At 36.9% G+C, this 20,742-nt stretch overlaps 1 protein-coding gene across 4 annotated transcripts in view; it reads right to left on the reverse strand.

The window, feature by feature from the left end:
* The window catches only part of SBF2 (SET binding factor 2), a 519,569-nt gene that overhangs the window by 277,600 nt on the left and 221,227 nt on the right, over positions 1-20,742 (reverse strand). For 2 of the 4 annotated variants that reach the window (XM_024119087.3, XM_028501226.2), the window contains exon 3: positions 4,315-4,452. The exons of the other annotated variants lie outside the window; for them this stretch is intronic. In XM_024119087.3, coding sequence (XP_023974855.1) covers positions 4,315-4,452 — 138 coding nt within the window. The remainder of the gene's footprint in view (positions 1-4,314; positions 4,453-20,742) is intronic. 4 annotated transcript variants of the gene reach the window in all.

Genomic DNA, 20,742 nt, shown 5'->3' on the forward strand with positions numbered 1-20,742 from the left:
GTTTCCTTGCTGTTTCAAATTTCTTTATTTATCTTTATTTTAGTATATATTTACCATTACAAGTGAGATTTATACTTTCATATGTTTTCCTGTTACTAATTAGCACCTTTTCATTTCAGCTTAATTCTTTTTTTTTTTTTTTTTTTTTTTTTTGTGGTACGCGGGCCTTTCACTGTTGTGGCAGGCTCCGGATGCGCAGGCTCAGCGGCCATGGCTCACGGGCCCAGCCGCTCCGCGGCATGTGGGATCTTCCCAGACCGGGGCACAAACCCATGTCCCCTGCATCAGCAGGTGGACTCTCAACCACTGTGCCACCAGGGAAGCCCTAGGTGGAATATCCTTGATGGACAGTTTTTTTTTTCTCTCAGCACTTTGAATAAATCTTGCCACTCTTCTCTGGCCTGCAAAACTTCTGCTGAAAAATCTGATCATTGACTTATCAGGGTTCCCTTTTATGAGCAAGTTATTTTTGTCTTGCTGTTTTAAGACTCTCTCTTTGTCTTTAACTTTTGACACTTTAATTATAATGTGTCTTGGTGTTGGTCTCTTTGGGATCATCTTATTTGGAACCCTCTGGGCTTCCTGGATCTGAATATCTGTTTCTTTCCCCAGGTTAGGAAAGTTTTCAGCCATTATTTCGTCTTGTAAGTTTTCTGCCCCTTTCTCTTTCTCTTCTCCTCCTGGGACCCCTATCATGCGAATGTTGGTTTGCTTGATGTTATCTCATAAGTCCCTTAAGCTATCTTTATTCTTTTTCATTTTTTTCATTTTGCTGTTTTAATTAGATGATTTCCACTGTCCTGTCCTCATGTAAACTGATCCTCTCTCCTGTGTCATGTAGTGCGCTGTTGAACCCCTCTATTGTATTCTTCAGTTCACTTATTATACTCTTCAGCTCTGTGACTTCTATTTGGTACTTTCTTACACTTTCTATTTCTTTGTTGAAATTCTTACTTTGTTCATCCATTCTTCTCCTGAACTCAATGAGCATCTTTATGACCATTATTTTAAACTCTTTATCAGGTAAATCACTTATCTCCACTTCATTAAGGTCTTTCTCTGAGGTTTTACCTTGTTCTTTCATTTAGAACATATTCCTATTTCTTCATTTTCCTTGACTCTCTGTGTTGGTTTCTATGCATTATTTAAAACATCTACCTCTCCTAGTCCTGAAGGAGTGGCCTCTTGTAGGAGATGAACCTTATTATTCAAACCTGCCCTAGCTCTTGGTTGTCTCTCAAATCTTTATGATGGTCCAAGCAGCCTACTTTATTCTTAGTGCTCACCGTAGTTGAGGGTATACCAATACCTGATAGTGTTCCAAAGGGGAGGATCATAGTCAGCACCTAGATTCAGGTGGATTGGAAGCCAGACCTTCAGGTAGCAGCTTTTAATGTATGCAAATATGTATCTTTCAGTGGAGACTGGGAGATGGGTGTTTCTGTCTGCTCCCTCTGCGCTGAGCCTTGGGGGATAGCCAGTTAAGAACTTCATTTGCTACAATCCTGTGGGACCTGGGAGCTCAAGTCCTGTTGGCCACAGAGTCAAAGGTTTAAAAGGGTGTGTCCCTTGGGCAGCAGCTGCAAAATCTGGGGCGCCAGAATGTGCACAAGCTCTTTCCAAGAAGAAACCAGTGAACTGAAGCAGGCTAGAGAGAGAACAGAGATGGCACCTGCCAGATCCCTGGTCTCCAAAGAGAATCAAAATTAGCTCCTAGATGTGTGCTAAGTTAGAAATCTGACCCTCAGGCAGTAGCTTTTAAAGTATGCAAACAGGATTCTTTCAGGCAAAGACTGAGAGATGGGTGTTTCTCTCTGCTTCCTCCGTGCTGAGCCACAGCAAATCCTTGAAAACCCATTAAGAACTCTTTGCTTGTTATAGTCTGGTGGGTCTTATGAATTAAAGCCCCATTGTTTTTCAGAGCTAGGTTGTTTTTGGGTCCTTACCTCAAGTGGAAGTTTAAAAAGATGGGGGCTAGATGTTGGGTCCAAACCCTTCGCACTTCAGGGGAGGAGCTGGAAGTTGTAAGTTGCTTCGCAATTGCATGTCTCTCTGCCAGGGGACATTTATGGTGAGACTGCATCTCAGCCTTTTCTACTCACTTCAGTGTGGGTATATTCTCGTTTGCCTGCTATATAGGAATTGCTCAGCTAGTTTCTGGATTTCTTTCAGCAGAAATTGCTCCGTGTATAGCTGTGGATTCAGTGTGTCCATAAGAGTGAGTTCAGAAGCTTCCTATGTCACCATCTTGGACTGGAACCCCCTACATTGTCTTAATGTGTTACTTTTCTGTGAGTTTATTTGGGGGGTAAGGGGTTGGTAATGATGGAGAGAAGAAGAAGAACCCAAATAATCACAGTTAGTTTCATTAGATAATTCTAGGGAGTTGTAAAGAGGTACCCTCAAGAATATGGAAATAAAAGAAAACACTGCATTCTCACCACTGACTTATGTTCAAAAGATCAACAGAGAAATGAAAGGTCACCTGAAAAAGATAGCAAGGCTCTCAACAAGAGAACATTCTTTCTTATTTAGACTGAATTGACCAAAATGGGAATTGGATTGGCTATTTGTTGGCAACATCCACCCTAACACTAATCAGGACAGAAATGACTAGAATCATAGACATCTAAGTTTTCTCTCTGAATTGACAACATAATCCCTAATTTCAAAAACAGTTGGCCCCGAACAATGCAGGGTTTAGGGGCGCCGACCCCTCTGTGCAGTCGAAAATCCATATAGTAACTTTACAGTTGGCCCTCTGCATCCACATATTCAACCAACTATGGATCATGCAGTACTGTAGTATATAGTTACTGAAAAATATCTGTGTATAAGTGGACCCGTGCAGTTCAAGCCCATGTTGTTCAAGGGTCAACTGTATAAACAATGGTCTGTGTTAATCTGGCAGGTGTTAAATATTTGACATCAAATATTCCTTAGTTTGATTCCACAATCAAAATGCTTCTGATTTTGATATGGCTTCCCACAAAGATCTGACAACAAGGAGAAAATGTGCTGATAATATAGATAATATATATTTTGTCCTACATAACCTTTTAACTTATCACTGTAAATTAAAAAGCTAGCATGCTGGTTTTAATACATCAGTCTAATGAACTTGGATAATGTGAGTCTGTACCATGAAAGGTGGTTTGTCTCCTCTTGTACTGAAAAATGCAATTTCTGCATCCAGAAAATTCAGATCTTGGCATTTAATTAAAATAACAAAAATAACAAATGCTCCTTTGTGAGGTCATTTCAGAAAGCAAGCCAATCCTTTTCCCTGGTGGTGATACTCATTCATCTGTATGTAGCAGAAAGCACAGCAGATAATGCAATTGGCTCACTCAACATCCTGCAAACTGTTTTATAGTTTCCTTCTCATACTATAGGGCCTTGAAAGCAAAACAAACAAACAAATAACAACAACAACAAAGTTTTTCTGATTCCTTTGGGGGGGGAGATCTGCATGCAATCTGACTGACACAAGGAAACAACCCATATGACACTTAAAGCAGAAGTCACCAATGTGTGACAGTGGCTACACATGGGAGAATGGATTTTTTTAGTGTGATTATTGTGAAGGTTGTATTGTCTGGTACCCAACATCATAAGTGTCAAGTGATAAAAGGTTGAAAAAGTATGAATAGCCCCAAGCTAGGCAGTTCCTAGTACACAGAACTGGTTCCCTACTCACCCCTTACCCATGAAATTACATAAACTACCCAATACTTTCTCATAAATCCTTTTCTGAATAAATTAGAGACAGTAGATCCAGTTGTTTGAGACTGAGAGAACCCCAGCTAATTCTCGGAAAGACCCAGTATTTTTTATTTCTATAGTTCTAGCCTATTAATGTCAGTCCCATCATTTTGATACTACCACCACTAATAATAATGAGTTAACAGTTACTTCAGCACTTAAAAAATAATATCAAGCATTGTGATAAGTGATTTATAAACATTCTGATTAAATGCTCTATATTCTGTGAAAGACACCTCAGGAGAAAGACTGAAAGGGAATAACCACAGGTTTATCATGAGAGGATACAAATCTCCTTAATAAACCAATTTGCAGAGATGCTATTCTTAGAAGTATGCAGATTATGAACAATATTTTAAAGAAGAACAATTAGACTTGGAAAATAACTTTACCTTCTTGCTCTCTTCTTCAACAATATAGTACCTCAGTCATTTTAAAGTAGCTCACAGAACTCAAACTTGCTATTCTAACAAAAAACAAATATGGCATAATAAAAAATTCCTGAATGGTGTCTCTTTGGCTGTAATTTGGCTAGAAAAGTTGCTGTACCTGAAGATTGATCTCTGCCTCATAAAAGGTTAGGCATGAGCAGTAATGTCGATCTGAGTCAATATCTGTCAGGACCACCACAAAAAACGTTGGCTGCTTCCTCTCTCTGGACAGCTGCCACCCTCCAGGCTGACAAAACTAAATGAGATAGAAAAAAAAAATTGTCACATCTTAAGAGTATAAGGTAAATTTATTAGTTATAAATCCCCGAGAAATGTCTCCCCATTTAAAAAAAATTTCCAGATGTGATATGTTACTTCAGCCAATATTTTTTAAAAAATCACTTGCAGATTCATGATGTAGAATACTTTCACTAATGTGCATATGCATTTTATGAAGACAGCCTAGATTTTCCACAGATGCCACTCATTCTGAGACCGGTGTTGGCATATGTAGGAACAGAGCACTAAGATGAAAACTTTGCACCATTAGAACAAATCATGCAATAAGTTGAAGATAAAGTGCTCAGTATCTACCATGGACAGAAAACAGAATTATTTTAAAATATCGTCATTAATCTAAGACTCTTCAATTCAGTACAATGAAAAAGATATCTTGTTCATCAAGACAGACCACATTCTGGGCTATAAAATACACTTTAATGTATTTAAAAGAATAGAAATCATATAATGCATGTCCCAGACCACAATAAAATTAAACTAAAAATCAATTACAGAAAGATAGCTGGAAAATCCCCAAACACTCAGAGATTAAACAACACACTTCCAAGTAATACATGGATCAAAGACAAAAATCTCAAAAATTTTCAAATATTTTTAACTAAATGAAAATGAAAATACAGCTTAACATTTGTGGGATTCAGCAAAAGCAGTGCTTAGAGGGAATTTTATAGCACTGAATTCATAGAGAAGAAGAAAAATCTAAAATCAGTCATCTAAGTTCTATCGTAGGAAACTAGGAAAAGAAGAGCAAATTAAATCCAAAGTAAGCAGAAGAAAAGAAATAATAAAATTAGAGCAGAAATCAGTGAAATCTATTACAGGAAATCAATAGAAAAAAGCAACAAAACCTACAGCTAGTTCTTTGAAAAAAACATTAAAATCGACAAGTCTCCAGTCAAACAAACTAAAAATAAAAAAGAAGATATAAATTACTAATATCAGAAATGAAAGAAGAGACATCACTATAGATCCTGTGGACATTAAAAAGATAATAAAGGAATACTATGCATAACTCTGTGCCCACAAATTTGATAATCTAGATAAAATGAACCAATTTCTTGAAAGACATAATCTGATAAGACTCACACAAGAAGTAGACAATCTGAATAGGCCTATATCTATTAAAGAAAATGAATCAATAATTAATAATCTTCCAAAATAGAAAGAAAGTATCATGCCGCAATGGGTTCATGGTGAATTCTACCAAACACTGAAGGATGAAACTAAAACATTCTCTACAATCTCTTCCAGAAAACTGAAGCCAAGGAAATACTTTCTGACCCATTCCATAAAGCCAGCATTACCCTAATGCCAAAACCAGAAAAAGAAATTACAATAAAACTATACATCAATATCTCTCATGAACACAGATGCAAAAATCCTCAACAAAATATTTGCAAATTGAATGTAGCAATGTATGGAAAGAATTACAAACCATGACCAAATAAGATTCATTTTGGGTATGCAGGGCTGGTTCAACATTGAAAGTCAATTAATCACATCAAGAAGCTAAACAAGAAAAAGTACATGATCATATCAATAGATACAGAAAAAGCATTTGAGAAAATCCAACACTCATTCATGATAAAAACTCTCAGCAAACTAAGCATAGAGGGGAAGTTCCTTGACATGACAGAGAACATTTACCAAAAACCTACAAATAACATCATACTTAATCATAAGAAACTAGAAGCTTTCTAGCTAAGATTAGGAACAAGGCAAGGATGTCACCTCTTACCACACCTTTTTAAAATTGTACTGAAAGTCCTAGTTAATTCAATTAGCCCAAACAAGGAAATAAAAGGTTTACAGATTAGGAAGGAAGACGTGTAACTGTCTTTGTTCCCAAATGACATGATTGTCTATGTAGAAAACCTGAAAGTAATAAGCAATTCCAGCAAGTTTCCAGGATACAAGGTTAATTTACAAAAGCCAACTGCTTTCCTATATACACCAACAATGAACTGTTACTTGAAATTAAAAACACAATACCATCTTCATACATTAGCACCCCCAAAAATGAAATACTTAGGTATAAACCTAATAAATTATGTACAAGATCTATATAAGAAAAATTACAAAACTCTGACGAGAAATCAAAGAAGAACTAAGTAGAGAGAAAGAGGGAGCAATTCCAATGTTCATCAACAGGAAGACTCAATATTGTCAAGTTTCAATTCTTCCCAGTGTGATCTACAGATTCAATGCAATCCCAAACAAAATTCCAGCAAGTTATTTTATGGATGTTGATAAACTAATGTTAAAGTTTATATGGAGAGGCAAAAGACCCAGAATAGCCAACTCAATATTGAAGGAGAACAAAGTTGGAAGAGTGACACTATCTGACTTCAAGACTTATTATAAAGCTACAGTAATCAAGACAGTGTGGTACCAGTCAACGAAAAGACAAATAGATCAATTAAGCAGAATGGTAAGCCCAGAAACAGACCACACAAATATAATCAACTGAACTTTGACAACAGAGCAAAAGCAATACAATGGAGAAAAAAATAGTCTTTTCAACAAATGGTGCTGGACCAACTAGATATTCATATACAAGAAAATGAATCTAGACACAGACCTTACACCCTTCACAAACATCAACTCAAAGTGGACCATACACCTAAATGTAAAACACAAAACTATAAAACTCCTAGAAGATGACAAAGGAGAAAACCTAGGTGATCTTTGTTTTGGCAACGACTTTTTAGATACAACACCAAAATCATGAACCAGGAAAGGAATAATTGATAAGCTAGACTTCATTAAAATTTAAAACTTCTGCTCTGTGAAAGACACTGTCAAGAAAATGAGAAGACAAGCTAAGGACTGGGAGAAAATATTTGCAAAACACATATGTGATAATGTACTGTCATCTAAAACATACAAAGAGTTTTTAAAACTCAACAATAAGAAAGTGAACAACCCAATTAAAAAGGGGGCAAAAGATCTGAATAGATACCTCTCCAAAAAAGATATAAAGGTGGCACATAAGCAAATGCAAAGATGTTCAATATCATATTTCATAAAGGAAGCAAATTAAAACAACAAGATACCATTACATACCTATTAGAATGGCCAAAATACAAAACAATGACAATGCCAAATACTGACAAGAATGTAGAGCAACAGGAATTCTTATTTATTGCTGGTAGGAATGCAAAATGGTACAGCCACTTTGGAACACAGTGCGCCAGTTTCTTACAAAAGTAAACATACTCTTACCATACAATTCAGCTATTTACCCGAAGGAGTTGAAAACATATGTTCACACAAAAACCTGCACATGGATGTTTATAGCAGCTTTATTCATAATTGCCAAAACTTGGAAGTAACCAAGATGTCCCTCAGTAGGTGAAGGCACATCCAGGTGACAGAATACTTTATTGTGCTAAAAAGAAATGAGCTATCAAGCCATGAAAAAACATGGAGGAAACATAAATGCACATTACTAAGTGAAAGACGCCAGTCCAAAATGGCTACACGTGGTATAATTCCAACTACTTAACATTCTGGAAAATGCACAGCTATGGAGAGCAAAAAGATGAGTAGTTGCCTGGGGTTGGGGAGACATAAATAGGCAGAATTTAGAGGCTTTTTAGAGCTGTGAAACTATTCTGTATAATACTGTAACTGTGGATACATTTTCTTATGCATTTGTCAAAACCTTTAGAATGTACACTAAGAGTGAAACCTAAGGTGAATTACAGACTTTGGTTGATAATGATGTGACCAATGTAAGTTCATTCATTGACTGTAACAAATGTACCACTGTGGTGGGGGATACTGATACTGTGGAAAGTTGTGCGTTTGGGGAACAGAGAATATATGTGAATTCTTCGTACTTCCTGCTCAATTTTGCTGTGAATCTAAAAGTACTCTAAAAAGTAAAGTCTATTTCTAAAAACATGAAGAAAAAATATCTGGATAACAATATTGTTGAAGAGATGGAATAGAAATAGAAAGGAGCTCACCAATACAGCAGCTCTCTGTGCCAGATTACCTTCTGTTATCCTGCTTAATAACTGTGTAATTTGGAGCACTTTATTTAACCTCTCACTGCCTTAGTTTCCTCATCTGTAAAAGGCAGAATATTAGTACGTATCTACTAGTACTCTTGGGAAGCTCACACAAGGTAACACATGAAAAGTACTCAGAATAGCCTTTGCCATATAATTCCGTGGTAAGTGTTAGTTATTATGATTATTACCTCCTTTGACCTAACCTTAGTTTCTATCATCACAGCTATAACACTTTCTTTCCCCTTCTTTACTAGTTTTTTCCTGCCTCTCCTTTCATTGCCTCATTGACTCCTTGACTCAGTCTAAAGAGACATCAAAAAAGTAATATTTGGATGACTTCCTACATTTAGAGACACACATTAATCACTTTCATAGCTTCTCTACCAAATGAAAAATTCTACCAGACTCATTTCCTTGAGCAGACATCATAAGGAATACATAAAGAAATAGCATGAAAACCTTAAGGACACATTAATTAGTTAACTGAAAATATTTTTCTCTACTACATTTGTGTTTTGAAATAGTAATTCATTGAACAAATATTTATTGAGCACTTCAGTATCACTTATTCTGTGAAGTCTTCTCTGAAGCTCCCCAGTTTCTCTAGCCCCCTCCAAACCAAAGAATCAAGCAGTTCCACTCATGTGTTCCAAACTGTTTTATACATTCTTATTATAATAAATAATTATAATAACCTTTTCTTCCTATATATAGCACTAGAACTTATATATTTTACTAATCTGGTACAGAAAAGTTGACTTGTCAATTTGTTTACATGTATATTTCTCCCTCAACAATTCATTTATCTAAGTTCCATGACTTTACATCTTTGGCTTTCCTGTGGCCACCATAAGCCTTTTTCATTCTAGAAAAGTAGCCCTCAAAGTGTGGTACACAGAATCACAGGAGTCCTGGTGGTCAAAACTATTATCATATTAATACTAAGAACTGGTTGTTTCTTTCACTTTGTTGACATTTACATTAATGGTGGAAAAGTAATGGTGGGTAAAGTTGCTGGTAACTTAACAGTAATCAACGAGGCAGCACCAAACTATACTTGTAGTCACTGTATTCTTCAAAGCTACACATTTGCAGTTAAAAAAAAAAAAAGTTTCCGTTAATAATTTCCTTGATGAAGCAATAAACATTTTAATTTCATTGTAACTTGACCCTTGAGTATACAGCTTTTAAAATATTCTGTTTCAAAGAGTAAATACACATAAAACACTTTCGCTGCATATAGAAGTATGATAGTTGTTTAGAGAAAAACTGCTTGTGTAGATGTTTAAGTTGTGAGCTGAACTGTTCTCTTTTTTCCCCCAAGAACACCATTTTTTACTTGAAAGAATAACTGACAAACATGCTTATACAGTCTTATGTATTTGGTAGACATTGTCTCAAATGAATGAAATGGGCCTGTCACTTCAAGATACAGATCTGAGACTGTTTGTTACCAATGATTAAATGAACTTTCAAGCACCATCATGAGCCTGACAGCTTTGTATTCTTGATTAATATGACAGTATTATTAACTAATGTAATATTTTAAATACTATATGTGTCAACATTTGGAAGATCTGCATAACTCATTGATCCCTATTTGCCAAATGACTAATGCATGATGTTATAAAATCATGCATGGATAAAAGATTTTTCAAAGTGCAAAGCCAACCAATAGATTTTATTGTAGCAGAGTAAAAAAAAAGTTCATTGATGCATTTATATATCTCACATTGCAACTAGCCTTTAAGATATTATTATTTGTTGAGTGTTGGTGTAGTATTCAAACAAGAGTTTCCGTAAGTATCTGAAAAGGCTAGAAAAATACTCTTTCCAACTACATATTCGTGAGACCTGATTTTCTTCATATACTTCAACCAAAACAACGTACTGTAAAAGCATGAATGTGGAAGCAGGTATGAGAATCCAGCTGTCTTTTATTAAGCCAATATCAATGATATTTACAAAAATATAAAACAAAACCATTCTCTTCCCTATCTTTTTTGTTATGGAAAATAGTTATTTTTTCAAAAAATATGCTATTTAATATGCAATGGTTTACTGTCCTTTTTAAAATAAATAAATAGGTTAAATTTTTCTAGTTGTCAGGTCTAATACAAAAATTAATAGATAAAACTACATAAACAAAACTCTTTGCAGATTCTCAGTCATCTGTGAGAGTATAAAGTGTGAGACCCCAAAGTATGAGACTTGCTATTCTAGTAAGAATGCGTGTTAATGTGTAACTAGCCTTGGCTTAAGCTACTTAGGTAGCAGAAAGGTATAATCTTTGGCGGAACCAGGGAGTTTTAACAGGTTAAACTTCTGGGTTTAATAAAACCCAGAACTGTCTTTCAAAATACCGTGTCTGAGCTTGGGTATGAAATAATATAATGATACAGAGCCTGTGTCATCAGGTCTACTCATTCGACAAACAAGTCTTCTGATATAAAGTGAATCAGTTCTGTGAATTAATAGCAAATAATCGCATTCTCTTAGAGGTCTGTCATTCATTATCACAGGTGCTCATTAGGCTTGGCAAATGGTACTAAAAGCTATACACCATAGAATAACAACTATATATTTTCACATAATTTAAATGAAACTATAGGTTTTCAGTAAGGATTAAACTAAATCTCTTTATGTTAGTTCCAACTCAACCAACTTTACTGATTTCTCAAATCAAAGGTACCCATCACAGAAAAGTGCTCACAAATAACAAATTAACTTTTGTAAGCGAATATATTACTTAAATAAGCAATCAGATATTTTGCTGCTAAAACTAGAAAAATCAACTCATGCTTACTTTTCTCAAATGCTTTACACATACAGTGAATATAATAAAAATATTACAGAATAATAAAAGATGTCCATAGCATTACTGTGACTAATTTTAATGATCTCTCAAAGGTGAAATGTTGTAGAAGGTTCTTGGGATAACAGTCACTCAATATTTTCCAAGACCTTCATACACATCTATAAATTTACAGCTCACTAAACCACATTTTACTGTTCAACCTCTAATTTAAAAAATTAAAGGTGTCCCTTTAAAAAAAAGAAGCCTGTAAGAAAATTCCTTCTCATAGAAAAAAATAAACACATAACATCCAGAAGGAGAATATGAGAGTTTAGGTAGGAAGACCTCCTTAGTTATTTAAATGGCCTCATTTCCCCAAGTTTACATTATAACAGGAATTCTGATTTTAAAAGTATTAACAGTAAAACTTCTGGGAAATTCCAAGGATCCTCTTTTTGGATTCAATAAGTACTTCTTCAAAACTAAGCTTAATGTGACCACAACTAAGATAGTAATGGTAATTCATGCTAGGCCTGGTCAGATATTTTTTACTAAATTTTTCACAAAGAAGCTGCCAAGATAGCTGGTTACACTGGTTACACATGAGACCCTTTATTTCATACATAAAAATACAGCTACGTAAAGGAATTATTTTATACTATGCAGTAATATTATTAGAATCATACTTCATAAGAAATTTTGATGTTGCATTCTCAAATGAAATATATTAATACACACTTAATAATTAAACAATAGCTCACATAACTGAGTTTATGGAAATGTTTTTTCAATGGATGAAAAGAAATGGCCTTAACCTCCAGTTAAATGTCTACTTTTCAAATTCATTGTATCATAAGATTAAGTAATAATCGAATTTGGTGTATCAGGAGATGATCCCACTATTAATGAGAAGTACTCCTCATAGGATTTGGATTTGAAATATAATAATGCTAGCTGGTTTAATCATTTCAAATCTTAACTAAAAGCGTGCTGAGAAAGTAATAAACAATGAGAGGGGAATTCCATGGCGGTCCAGTGGTTAGGACTCCGTGCTCTCACTGCTGAGGGCCTGGGTTAGATCCCTGGTCGGGTAACTAAGATCTTGAACCTGAGCTCGAGTCACATTTCTGACAGGAATGTGAGAGAATGTTTAGACAGCTGGAAACAGAGTAGTCACTAAAAGATAGTAAGCAGAATGATAAGCATTAAACAAACAGGATAAAAATCAGTATTTTGCTCTCCCCAGTGTCTTTACTGGCAAACAGGGGAAAAAAATGCTATCACAGGTGCAAAACCTAAACTGTTTAGAATTGACTGTCATAACTGACTGGCCCACATTTTGCCCTCCTTTTCCAAGTCACTGAGGAAACACATCTATTTGGAGTGATACTATCAATGGACATACCATATATATGTCTGTTTCATAAATATATGAGTGTATATGCAACAGTGTATGTTTTTTGACTATTCCCTTCCACCTGACTCTCATCATTTCCCACAGATCATGCTCATAAAAATTTTACAACATATCTGGGAACAGTCAATATGGGGATTCCTTTTCAGGATGTTATCTGTCTTCATTCAGTTCCAGTTTTCTTCAAGACCTTGGCATAACCTGGAAACAAATGATACCTCAAGGGTGCAAGGTTAGAAGTGACAGACATTTTTAGGCTCCACATTTAATGTGTTACAAATACCAACTTTGTTTACTTGCTTGTTTCTTTAATTGCCCAAATGTATGAAGTAGATCATGTACAAACAGGCCACCCATCTGCAAATAAAAGATAAGTGCCAATAATCCCTCATATTTGTGAAACACTTTATATATAATTGTATCCCACAACGTTTATTTTACAAATGATGAAACCAAGGCTATGAGACGTTAAGGTGATACAGCTAGTGTGTGATAAAAGCAGGACTAGAATTCAAGCCTCTGTATCTCTACAAACTGTGTCTTCTCACTGCTGAATTATCTTTGTATATCACCTTGTGGATATTATTTTATGTTAATATGAATTTACTGTAGAAAAATCAGAAAAGAAAAAATGAAAATGAACTAAGTTCTTTAACATACAACCTTCCCTTGCAACCATTTATCTCTGGATGTACTTGTTATAGAAAATGGGATATATTATACATACAGTTGTAAGTCCTGCTTTTCTCCACCTTCTGTAACATGTGCATTTTCCCATGTACCTACATATTTTTAAGAAAATTATTTTTAATGACTGAATATTACACCAGCATATAGGTAAGCACCACAACATAACCAATTCCCTATTGTGGGTTGTTTATGTTGTTCACAATTTTTTTTCTTAATAATTCTGGGATAAGCATGGTATTATATAAATCTTCCCAGGCATGTCTCATTATGTTTTTGGGGAAGAACTGGTTTTGTAGAGCACAACCAAAATGAGCACAAAAAATGTTTAATTGCCCTTGAATTCCTTTTTAAAGGTTATGCAACCCCAAAATTATTTTGTTTTACTGATAGAGTTCTAAAAAGGACAAAAAAGAAGTGATAACAAAGAACTGTTATTATGAACTATATTCTGACCAAAGAATTGACTTGTGAAATAACGTAAGAGAAGCCTTAAGAAACTGAACTCCATTGTCAAGCCAGGCCATGGCAATGTCAGGTGTGTGCTCTATACTTTAGATAGATATTTTTCAAAAGTTCAGAGAAAACACAGTGGTTGTAAGACTTTGGAAGAGAAGCCAATCTAAGAGTTGGGAAACTTTCAAATATTTTGTTATCCACAGAATAATGGGTATCACACACATGTGCCTAATTTTAGTGGACAGCTTTTGATGAAGTATACTTTTAAAAGACTATCCAAAACAATCCGCTTTAAATGAAACAATTTAAATGGGTCACCTATAATGCTTTTAGTAGATATTGTAGTCAGATATTTTATTACTACTACACAACATTACACTGTCCTCATCAGTACAATAAAACTTTATGTATAACATAATATAATTTGCCTGCCTAGAGAATCCAAGCAAACTGACTAAATATTATTTGAGTGAATAAGAGTTTAGTCATGTAGCCAGATATAAGAACATATAAAAATCAACAGCTCTCCTTGAGATCAGCAACAAGAAATTTCTAAAAAGATCTTATTCATAACTTTAATATGTTCTCAAAGTTACAGGATGAGCTAACCTAATCTCTCAAGTTTTGAACATTTTGGCATATTAGTCTCATAAGAGCCCTACACATAAGCCTCTAAATATAAAAATTTCAAGAAGCAAACTCCAAAGAGAAAAATGAATGTTTAGAATAGCTTCTAATATCCAAGTTTTGAAAAAATACAACTGTACATGATTTACAAATTTAAAACAATTCCAAGAGCAAAAGAAAAGTTATTAATGACTTCTAGTTAAGCATGGCAGATGAAACAAATGAGTTTACCTCCAAGAGCTCCTGAAAACCCTCTAAAATTGCAATTAAAAAAATACAGGGGCTTCCCTGGTGGCGCAGTGGTTGCACGTCCGCCTGCCAATGCAGGGGAACCGGGTTCGCGCCCCGGTCTGGGAGGATCCCATGTGCCGCGGAGCGGCTAGGCCCGTGAGCCATGGCCGCTGGGCCTGCGCGTCCGGAGCCTGTGCTCCGCTACGGGAGGGGCCACAGCAGGGGGAGGCCCGCATACCACAAAAAAAAAAAAAAAAAAAATACAAACAGCAAAGTAATATGAAAGAAGATAACAGGTTTAAAATGACAATAAGAGGGACTTCGCTGGTGGTGAAGTGGTTAAGAAACCACCTTCAGGGTGGGGGTGGGGGGTAGTCAAGATGGCGTACTAGGAGGACATGCGGAATTCGAGCCTTCTCACAACTAGGGCACCTACCACGCACCGGTGGGGGACCACAGACACCTAAGGGGATGGGAGGAACCCCCAGCAACCAGGTAGGAGGTGGGGCATGGGGGGGAGTGAAGAGGGAGGAGAGGTGAGGGCAGGAAGGGACTGGCGCCCCTGAGGGGCGGCTGGGGGAGGGGAAGGGCTCCCACACCCAAACGGATAAATTGAGGAACCGCTGGGAGGGCAGAGGATCAAAAGGGAGTGTGGCCAGGCTTCCCCTGCCCACTTGGACACCCAAAAACCTGCTGAGATCCTGGGCCAGATCCTCTGCCCACCTAGGCCCCCTCCAGCCACTCAGGTCCTGAGGGAGTGGGAGGGAGGGATGAGGGGGGCAAAAGTAAAGGCTGGACCTCTGGGATCCACACCCCTGAGGGGTGGCTGGGAGAGGGGAGGAGGTCCTACACCCAGTGGGACCCACCCATGGTTAGGGGTCCAGCGGTGACGGGGGTAGACCCTGGGGGAGACAGAGGGTGAGGGGCACAGAGGAATGGAAGGGAACGGGGCCAATGCTTTCCCTGTCCACTTAGGCACCAGGGAGCCAGCTGGGCTAATCCTCTGCCCTTGGAGCCTCCCTCCTGCCGTGCAGAGCCGAAGCCCCACCCCTACACCCCCACCCAGGGCCCTACCTCTACACTTGGAGACCCCTTCCATCGCGCTGGGCCTAAACCCCACCCACACACCAGAGGCCCTCCTTTCCATGTGCTGCCTCTCCCCTTCTGCACAGGTATTAAGCAGAGACCCTGCCCCATACTGGAAAGTTGCCTCGCCTAAGCCCCGCCCCATGCTCAACCAACCCCCCACCCCCCCAACCTCCTTGCTAGGTGCCGCCCCACCCTAAACCACGCCCCTGCCTAAGTTTCATCCCCACCTAAAGTGCACCCCCACAGCCAAGGCTTTTTTTTTTTCCCTTTTCCTTTTTCCTCTTTTATATTGGGGTTCTGTTTTACCTTGTTGATTCATTGCTGTTGATTATTTTATATTTTATTTTTCCTAATAAATCTTTTATTTTTCTAATTTTATTTTATTCTTTATAATTTGTTAGTGATCTCTCCTTTTGGCTTATTGCTCCACCCGCATTTTTTTTTCTTTTTTCTGATGTGGTTTTATTTTACCTTGCTGCAGTTGTTTCAATTATACTTTTATTTTTCCTAATATATTTTTTATCTTTCTAATTTTATTTTGTTTTTATTCTTTGGTATTGTACTGTTCCTTTTTTCTTTCTTTCTTCCTTTTTTTTTTCTCTTACAGCGCCACAAGCTTGCGAGATCTTAGTTCCCAAGTCAGAGGTCGGGCCTGAGCTCCTCTGGTGGGAGCTCCAAGTCCAAACTGCTGGACTAACAGAGAAGCTCAGACCCCAGGGAATATCAGTTGGACTGAGACCTCCTGGAGGTCCTCATCTCAGCACCAAGACCCAGCTCTATCTAACTGCCTGCAAACTTCAGTGCTGCATGTCTCAGGCCAAACAACCACTAAGACAAGATTACAGCACCACCCGTTAAAAAAAAAAAAAAAAAAAAAAAAAAAAAAAAAGACAAAAAAATATGTTACAGATGAAGGAACAAGGTAAAAACCTACAAAACCAAATAAATGAAGACGAAATAGGTAACCTACCTGAAAAAGAATTCAGAGTAATGATAGTAAAGATGATCCAAAATCTTGGAAATAGAAAGGAGAAAATACAAGAAACATTTAACAAGGATCTAGAAGAACTAAAGAGCAAACAAAGTGATGAACAACACAATTAGTGAAATTAAAAGTACTCTAGGAGGAATCAATAACAAAATAACTGAGGCAGAAAAATGGATAAGTGAACTGGAAGATAAAATGGTGGAAATAACTGCCCAGGAGCAGAATAAAGAAAAAAGAATGAAAAGAATTGAGGACAGTCACAGAGACCTATAGGACAACATTAAATGTACCAACATTCAAATTACAGGGGTCCCAAAAGAAGAAGAGAAAAAGAAAGGGTCTCAGAAAATTTTTTAAGAGATTATAGTCGAAAACTTCCCTAATATGGGAAAGGAAATAGTCAATCAAGTCCAGGAAGCACAGAGAGTACCATACACGATAAATCCAGAGAATCACAATGAAGCACATATTAATGAAACTACCAAAAATTAAATACAAAGAAAAAATTATTAAAAGCAGCAAGGGAAAAGCAACAAATAACATACAAGGGAATCCCCATAAGGTTAACAGCTGATTTTTCAGCAGAAACTTAGCAAGCCAGAATGCAGTGGCAGGACATAATTAAAGTGATGAAAGGGAAAAACCTACAATGAGGATTATTCTACCCAGCAAGGATCACATTCAGATTCGATGGAGAAATTAAAACCTTTACAGACAAGCAAAAGCTAAGAGAATTCAGCACCACCAAACCTGCTTTAAAACAAATGCTAAAGAAACTTCTCTAGGCAGGAAACACAACAGAAGGAAAAGACCTACAAAAACAAACCCAAAACAATTAAGAAAATGGTAATAGGAACATACATATCGATAATTACCTTAAATGTAAATGGATTAAATGCTCCAAACAAATGACATAGACTGGCTGAATGGATACAAAAACAAGACCTGGGGGCTTCCCTGGTGGTGCAGTGGTTGAGAGTCTGCCTGCCAATACAGGGGACATGGGTTCGAGCCCTGGTCTGGGAAGATCCCACATGCCGCAGAGCAACTGGGCCCGTGAGCCACAGCTGTGGAGCCTGTGCGTCTGGAGCCTGTGCTCCGCAACAAGAGAGGCCACGACAGTGAGAGGCCCACGCACCGCAATGAAGAGTGGCCCCCGCTCGCCACAACTAGCAAAGCCCTCGCACAGAAACAAAGACCCAACACAGCCAAAAATAAATAAATAAATTTATATTTAAAAACAAAAAACAAACAAAAAAAACAAGACCTGTACGTATGCTGTCTACAAGAGACCCACTTTGGACCTAGGGACACATACAGACTGAAAGTGAGAGGATAGAAAAAGACATTCCATACAGATGGAAACCAAAAGAAAGCTGGAATGGCAATTCTCGTATCAGACAAAATAGACTTTAAAATAAAGACTATTACAAGAGACAAAGGACACTACATAATGATCAAGGGATCAATCCAAGAAGAAGATGTAACAATTGTAAATATTTATGCACCCAACATAGGAGCACCTCAATACATAAGACAAATGCTAACAGCCATAAAAGGGGAAATCGAAAGTAACACAATCATAGTAGGGGACTTTAACATCCCACTTTCACCAATGGACCGATCATCCAAAATGAAAATAAATAAGAAAACACAAGCTTTAAATCACACATTAAACAAAATGGACTTAAATGATATTTATAGGACATTCCATCCAAAAACAACAGAATACACTTTCTTCTCAAGTGCTCACGGAACATTCTCCAGGATAGATCATATCTTGGGTCACAAATTAAGCCTTGGTAAATTTAAGAAAATTGAAATCGTATCAAGTACCTTTTCCAACCACAACGCTATGAGTAGATATCAATTAGAGGAAAAAAACTGTAAAGAATACAAACACATGGAGATTACACAATATGCTATTAAATAACCAAGATATCACTGAAGAAATCAAAGAGGAAATCAAAAAATACCTAGAAACAAAGGACAACGAAAATAGGATGATCCAAAACCTATGGGATGCAGCAAAAGCAGTTCTAAGATGGAAGTTTATAGCAATACAATCCTACCTCACAAAACAAAAATCTGAAATAAACAACCTAACCTTACAACTAAAGCAATTAGAGAAAGAAGAACAAACAAAACCCAAAGTTAGCAGAAAGAAAGAAATCATAAACACCAGATCAGAAATAAATGAAAAACAAATAAAGGAAACAATAGCAAAGATCAATTAAGCTAAAAGTTGGTTCTTTGAGAAGATAAACAAAATTGATAAACCATTAGCCAGACTCACCAAGAAAAAAAGGGAGAAGACTCAAATCAACAGAATTAGAAATGAAAAAAAAGAAACAACTGACACTGCAGATATAAAAAGGACCATGAGAGATTACTACAAGCAACTATATGCCATAAAATGGACAACCTGGAAGGAATGGACAAATTCTTAGAAAAGCACAACCTTCTGAGACTGAACCAGGAAGAAATAGAAAATATGAACAGACCAATCACTAGCACTGAAATTGAAACTGTGATTAAAACTCTTCCACCAAACAAAAGCCCAGGACCAGATGGCTTCACAGGCGAATTCGATCAAACATTTAGAGAAGAGCTAACACCTATCCTTCTCAAACTCTTCCAAAATATAGCAGAGTGAGGAACACTCCCAAACTAATTCTATGAGGCCACCATCATCCTGATACCAAAACCAGACAAAGATGTCACAAAAAAAGAAAACTACAGGCCAGTATCTCTGATGAACAAAGATGCAAAAATCCTCAACAGAATACTAGCAAACAGAATCCAACAGCACACTAAAAGGATCACACACCATGATCAAGTGAGGTTTATTCCAGGAATGAATAAAACTAAAAGTTGGTTCTTTGAGAAGATAAACAAAATTGATAAACCATTAGCCAGACTCACCAAGAAAAAAAGGGAGAAGACTCAAATCAACAGAATTAGAAATGAAAAAAAAGAAACAACTGACACTGCAGATATAAAAAGGACCATGAGAGATTACTACAAGCAACTATATGCCATAAAATGGACAACCTGGAAGGAATGGACAAATTCTTAGAAAAGCACAACCTTCTGAGACTGAACCAGGAAGAAATAGAAAATATGAACAGACCAATCACTAGCACTGAAATTGAAACTGTGATTAAAACTCTTCCACCAAACAAAAGCCCAGGACCAGATGGCTTCACAGGCGAATTCGATCAAACATTTAGAGAAGAGCTAACACCTATCCTTCTCAAACTCTTCCAAAATATAGCAGAGTGAGGAACACTCCCAAACTAATTCTATGAGGCCACCATCATCCTGATACCAAAACCAGACAAAGATGTCACAAAAAAAGAAAACTACAGGCCAGTATCTCTGATGAACAAAGATGCAAAAATCCTCAACAGAATACTAGCAAACAGAATCCAACAGCACACTAAAAGGATCACACACCATGATCAAGTGAGGTTTATTCCAGGAATGCAAGGATTCTTCAGTATATGCAAATCAATCAATATCATACACCATATTAACAAACTGAAGGATTAAAACGGCATGATCATCTCAGTAGATGTTGAAAAAGCTTTTCACAAAATTCAACACCCATTTATAATAAAAACCCTCCAGAAAGTAGGCATAGAGGGAACCTACCTCAACATAATAAAGTCCATATATGACAAACCCACACCCAACATCGGTCTCAATGGTGAAAAATTGAAACCATTGCCTCCAAGATCAGGAACAAGACAAGGTTGCCCACTCTCACCACTATTATTCAACATAGTTTTGGAAGTTTTAGCCACAGCAATCAGAGAAGAAAAAGAAATCCAAATCAGAAAGGAAGAAGTAAAACTGTCACTGTTTGCAGATGACATGATACTATACATAGAGAATCCCAAAGATGCTACCAGAAAACTACTAGAGCT

Source organism: Physeter macrocephalus, chromosome 16 (genome assembly GCF_002837175.3).
Source record: "Physeter macrocephalus isolate SW-GA chromosome 16, ASM283717v5, whole genome shotgun sequence".
Taxonomy (NCBI): domain Eukaryota; kingdom Metazoa; phylum Chordata; class Mammalia; order Artiodactyla; family Physeteridae; genus Physeter; species Physeter macrocephalus.